The sequence below is a fragment of the Ambystoma mexicanum genome, chromosome 10 (genome assembly GCF_040938575.1).
Source record: "Ambystoma mexicanum isolate Mex_15411 chromosome 10, UKY_AmexF1_1, whole genome shotgun sequence".
Taxonomy (NCBI): Eukaryota; Metazoa; Chordata; class Amphibia; order Caudata; family Ambystomatidae; genus Ambystoma; species Ambystoma mexicanum.
This window is the reverse complement of record NC_090932.1, coordinates 1,079,630,036-1,079,636,035: the sequence shown is the minus strand read 5'-3', so window position 1 is coordinate 1,079,636,035 and position 6,000 is coordinate 1,079,630,036. Positions and strand designations below refer to the sequence as shown.

The 6,000-nt window shown below is 49.9% G+C and overlaps 1 protein-coding gene across 2 annotated transcripts in view; it reads left to right on the top strand.

Annotated features, from left to right (window-relative positions):
• The first annotated feature begins 2,805 nt into the window (after window positions 1-2,805).
• NFU1 (NFU1 iron-sulfur cluster scaffold) overlaps window positions 2,806-6,000 on the top strand; it is a 338,080-nt gene continuing 334,885 nt past the window's right edge. The window contains exon 1 of one of the 2 annotated variants that reach the window (XM_069618894.1): window positions 2,806-3,029. In XM_069618894.1, coding sequence (XP_069474995.1) covers window positions 2,980-3,029 — 50 coding nt within the window. In that variant the 5' untranslated portion in view covers window positions 2,806-2,979. The remainder of the gene's footprint in view (window positions 3,030-6,000) is intronic. The other variant, XM_069618895.1, reaches the window with a different exon arrangement.

Sequence of the window (6,000 nt, the reverse complement as noted above, 5' to 3'; positions counted from 1 at the left end):
ATCTAGTCCTTTTTGGTTTTTTGGTTTTTTGGTTCAAGAGTCAGGGTGTCTCCAGACTTATTGCAGCCAGCTCCTGTAAGCATCTATTTGAGCGTCAATTTATCTTCATTTTTCGACTCAATTTTTCTTAGTGTCTGTGGTGCCCACTTATCTTTGCCACAGCATCCACACTGGTACCACCTTGGCTCCATCAAGTGAGGGCTGACGAAGATGTGGACATGGGAGACGTAGTATTTCGCATGCAGCGGAACAAGGAAGCCATGAAGGCTCAAGGAGACACGCGGCGGGCTGCTCGACACACAGCAGTCAACAGAGGTGACCTGGTCAAGATTCGTCTTCCCCACAAAGACAAGGTGACAGGTTCCAAGTACAGCAGTCCCATAGAGGTCATTGCCAAAGGGTCGAACCACATCTGCACCAGCGACGGCAGGAAATGGAATCTAGAAAGAGTGGCGATGTACCGTAGGAAGGAATCCATTGAACAGCCACTCTGGGAGACCGGAGAAGATCAAAACCAACAAGAGGCACCCGAATTGCCAGGGCAATCCGAAAGCACCCGCCAGTCAGAAAGAGATGCCTTAGAGTCACCCTACGGCAGCGAAGCCTCCAGGAGCAACTCCCCAAACCCACTCAGGGAGTCACAGCGGAGGGCAAAGCAAGGAGAACCAGAATCACCCGCACCTTCCCAAGAATACTCTCGCACCCCTGTCCCGCATCCAGATCAAGGCAGGCCACAGAGAGAGAAAAGGAAACCCAGCAAGTTTGCAGACTTTGTCATGGAGTGACCATCCATCCTTTTTCCCAGCAAAGGAGGTGTGTGGGGACATCACGTGACCGCGGGGGCGCGGTCTCACGAGATCTCGGCCCAAAGGGATCTCGCGAGCCCGCGCTCCGCGAGAAGTGTTTGGCGCCAGTCGGAGGCTGGCAGTGAGCCAGGCAAGTCGTGCCGGCGAGCGCTGCTCCTTCTGAGGAGCCACTAAACATTATAAGAAGTCATTAACATGAGATCCTGAGTAGCCTCATACTCCAGCTTCTAGGGCGTAAGTCCACAGCCACAGGAGGTTACCTGGGGCCCCTAGAAGCTTGCAGCGTGCTATCGTTGTGCACACCTATTTCCCAGTGAGTCAACTGGGAAGTTCCTGAACAGTGAACAGAACTGAACTGTAATTGTTTGCCCTGCGTTAGGACAACCAAAGGTTCACCACTTTGTCTTACAATAAAGACAGTTAGAACCCTTGCACAGCATCCTGTCGTCCTTTAAGGCCACAACAGCGAGCCTGCTTATTGCCGTGTAAATTCCATCCTACGTGATCAGTCTTTGAATCTTGTACATTGGAAAAATGCACCCCCTATCCACCTGCAATGAAACAATCTGAGACAATTTGTTCAATGAGCTGGCTTCAACCCCTCCTCAATCCTCCTGCTGCAGAATCATACTATTCAATTCTCGGGGTGTTGTCCTCCTTGGTATGCATTTCCACCATCCTAGCAAACCAAATGTCATCTGGACCTCAATAGGATACCCCTAAAAAACATCTAAGCGTGTCCTCCCCTTCAAGACTAAATAGGTTTAGTAGTATGCATTACAGTGCGTGAAGGTGGAATCCTGGCATGCTGTCACCCACAGCCAACCCCTGGGTAAGGTGTTGCTCTGCATACCACGTGTTTCCATACCACATGTCTGCTAACCCCATGACCAGCGATAGGTGGGTGGGGGCACCTGTAACATGTTCCTTCAAGGAAGGGTTTGCATAAATAAGCATGAAGACCACTGCCATATGATGAAGCTAAAGGCTTAACTGTTGGCCTCAACTTTAAGATGGGCCACGCCTCCCATGATTAGCCTCTTTGGGCCTGATCACGACTTTGGCGGTAACGCCGGCGGTATTAGCCCTACCGCGGAACTCCCTGGCGCTAATAGCGCCGGATCATGAGTTCGGCGGTAATGTAATTCCCCATTGAGTCCATTTGGGAATGCCCCATTCCCCAATCGGCTCAATGGGGAAAATTTGTGCTCTTACCGCAGCGGATTTCCCGCCGGCGGTAATAGCGCAAATTTTCAGCGGATTTCGCCCCAGTCAAGAGCTGGGGCGAAATCCGCCGAAGTCCTGATTTGGCAGACCCTTAAATCCGGCAGTAATAGGGTTACCGCCAAAGTCGTGATGAGGCTCTTTGTGAAACTAAATAGCCTCTGAATTGGGGTAAAAGGTGCATCTAATGGGCCCAAAAAAAGTTTAAATAGCTATTCAGCCTCCTGGAATCAAAACAAAAGGATGGGGTAAACAGCTTAATTGGTTTAATGGCCACATTCACTACCAGCCAGACCTGCCTACATTCTGGGTTTTTACACTCTCCTCCGGGGAAGAGCCGGTCTACTCTGCCCCCACCTCCGAGAAATTGGCTCCAAGCAGACCACTAGTGGCCAATCACATGGAGATGTGGATGTAGTTGTGCCTGAAAATCCCAAATCCCGTCCATATCTGGCTCCAGGGATAGTGTTTGGATTTTTTGTTTAAGTATGTCGGCAGGTAAGGTGGGCAGAGTGTTGGGTGCATGTGGGCGCGGCCTCATGACGGTAGGTCTCTGGGTTTTGTTTTTGAAACATAGACAGGTCTGCTACCAGCTTTCAAACCTGACATCGAGCGACCCAACATTTTAAGTCGGCACCAATTCCGCTCGAGCAGTATTACACAGCAAGCCCAAAACGTCATCCCGTTCTACACAGCGTGCAGACGAAGAAATGAACTGTTAACATACTCCGAGTCACGTGACGGAAGACGCGCTAACAGGGTGTTGCTAGGTTCGTTTCTCTGATGGGGATTTCTGCGCACAAGGTAGAGAGTAGGAAGTATCAATGTCACGTGCAATCAACGTGCCGAGTACGCGTTGCTAGACTCTTTCCTCTAATGGGCATCTGGTATTTGGGTTTGAAAGGACACCACCTTGGTTGTGGCTTGGCACCCTAATAGGAAAATAAAGATGTTGTCCGCGGGTAGGCTGGCATGGGGAATTGCAGCTCTGAGCGGGCGGTGAGTGATTTTGGAGACCCTCAACTGCCTAAGTGCCAGTTTACAAGCATGCACCAGACAGCCTTGTGTAGCTATACTATGTGTGTTATTATTGTGTTTCTACTATATTAATTTCGTTATGTATTGTATGTGGGCCCTAGTATCCCCTTTCAAGAATGACCAGTATGGGTTGTCCTTGAGCCCTTGGCGTTTCCACGCTGCAGGACAAGGCAATTCACTTTGTGAGGTGTACAAAGCGCACTGAGCTGCATCGGACTCAAGACGATAGTTCTAACAATGGCATAAACTAACGCATAACATTTGTGTTATCCAGGTGCCTCATCGTTAAGATTTATGCAGTTTTCGGCATCCGAGCTTGGTGCTAAATTCGTTAACGTGATCGTATCAAATTTCGGTGTTTAGGTCTTTCCCAAAAAGAGCAACTGACAGAAGCATGATGCTTGGGTCTTGCTTCTTGTGATAGAATGACATGTGGTGAAGGTGGGATAGGCTGAGCTTTTTTTAAATTTTCAATAAATAAAATGAGGCAGGTTTTTTTTCTTCCTGAAAGGGAGGTCTGCTAATCTGAGCTCCTTTTTCACAAATGTCCAATGCTAGAATAAATCACGCAAACCCATTTCCTTTTCTGAGATAGGCTATTGACACCCACAGCACCAGCCCTACCGTGGCAATGGGCAGGTTCAAGGGTCACATGCGCATTCCACAAAGCTGCTGGAAGACAACGTGACAGCAGGAGGTGGCCTTTTAATCTTCAGCACTTCTGATTCAAAAGATAATAATTGTGTACCATAGCCTGGTGACATGTTAATCTTTAAAAATAATCAGTCCATGGTTGTGGCATGGAGGTAACTGAGGTTACTCAACTATACAGCAATTTGATATCATATCTCCACAACTGAGTGGCACTATGGCCAGGAATCTACCACTTTGATCCTACTGCCCTAAGGGTAACGAAAAGAATATCTTCCCACAAGATCCCCCGATGGCGTTTCAAAGGCAGCACTGACCTAACAAAGCCAAAGGTGTTGACAACTGGAATCTCCTTGAAGTTGGCAAACATCGGAAGGTACATAGATAAGTTTAGCTGTGTGATGGTATGTTGCACACGATGCGGGAGACAGATGTAGGTCAGCCCAATAAAACACTTTACTTAACTTATATCCTTGCTTTATGCCCCTAACCTGCCCGCTACATACCACTGCGTGGCCTTGGGACAAAGAGCGGGCCCGCCTAAGGAAGGGGTGGGCTCGGCACCAGTTACAAGGTGCTCCCCTTCTGGGTAGGGAGCATAGTGTAGAAAAGCAGTGCGGCCCGAGAGGCAGTGTTGAGCAGTTGCACAACACCATGCTTCTCCACAGGGCGCGGCTGTGAAGAGATCGGTGCTGCAGCAGTGAGGCACAGCTCCTTTCCTGGTGGTGGGGCTGCAGAAAGAGATCATGGACGGTGATTCGGTGGGTAGCGCCCCTCCTCTCAACATGGCAGCACATTGAAGAGAACCAGCAGGATCAACTAGGTATTTTGGTGAAGGGGTGCTGAGCAGAATGCCAGCTTGACCCTACTGAATGAGGGTCTATTGATAATGCTTAATGATTGGTTCCCTAATACTGAGATGCCCCAAAACATGCAACACTGACCTGCTCAGCTTCAGGTAGTTGGAAGACTGAGAAGACTCCCCCTCTGTTCCTGCCAGTCCTTCAACAAGAAACGAAAGAACTGCAGAAACCCCAGGGAAACCCTCTGGGGGATAAAATCCTTTTTACTGATGTTCGATGTTGTAGAAGAGAGCGCTGCACTGTATGCCGAGGTTGATTGTCACTGCTTCAGAGTGCTGCACTGAACAATGATGTGGCTGTGCCACGGTCAGTTTAGTCGATCACCACGACTCTGAAGGTCCGGGACAAAGTCTGTGTATGGAAGGTAAGGTACGGGAGGTAAGTAATCGTACCGCTGTGGTGTCCTTGCTAAGATGTAAATGCAAGCAAAGCTTACCGTCTCGCAGAGGTTGAAGAGCGAGCAGCGTGAAAGAGAGGGGGACGGTCCGAGATGAGGCGCTCTGGGCTTCTCTGGGATAATAAGAAAGTGATAAAGCAGGCAGAACAAAGAGGAGAGAAAACAAAGATGCAGGGATTCAGTAGAGTAAGGGTGAACTTATGAAGCGTCTGAGCAGAGTAGCGATGCACCATCACCTTGGCAACCAGGATACTTCAGCATACGCAGCCTTTAAATGGACGTGGAGGAGGCCACGCTGAGAACTATGATTGTACCGTCACACGACACAACGTCCGCCATCTTGAGAAGGTACAGAGCCAAAGGAAACCTGTGTTTCTAGCGGTGCCACATCGTGTGGCGCTGAAAGCGAGACATGACAGTATGCCCGCTTCCAAGGGGTGGCAACCCTGGCAAGAAATGGAATCGGTGCAGCAACTGAGGGGCATACACGGAGGCCACTGACTGCCAGTTCCTGTCAGCTGGAGAATAGCTCTTGCAATCTACCAGATACTGTAAGCGTCCCCGAAAATACCTGGAATCACAAATGCCAGAGACCTCGAACTGCGGCCCGGAGGACGTCAGGACAGGGGGAGGAAGGGCCAGAGACCTCCTGAGGAACTGGTCCGGAACATGGGATCTTAAGTTGCGATGCATGGAAGACTGGATGGATACAAGACCATGACAACGGTAGGTGGAAGGCAGCAGAGCCCCTGGCAGCCAGCACTTGGAAGGGACCAAAGTACCGAGGTGACAACTTGGATGGCACCAAATGACTGGGCAAAAATCGGGAGGCCAACCAAACCTCATCACCAACAGAGATGTCCGGGGCAGGAGTGCGATGACGATTGGTGAACTTCATCCTTTCACAAGCCTCTGACAGGGCCACCTGAACCGGAGAATGACCCTGTTGGATGTCACCCATCAAAGCATCGACCTCCGGAAATGTAGACCCACTTGGCGAGCACAGCAGGGAAGCACACGG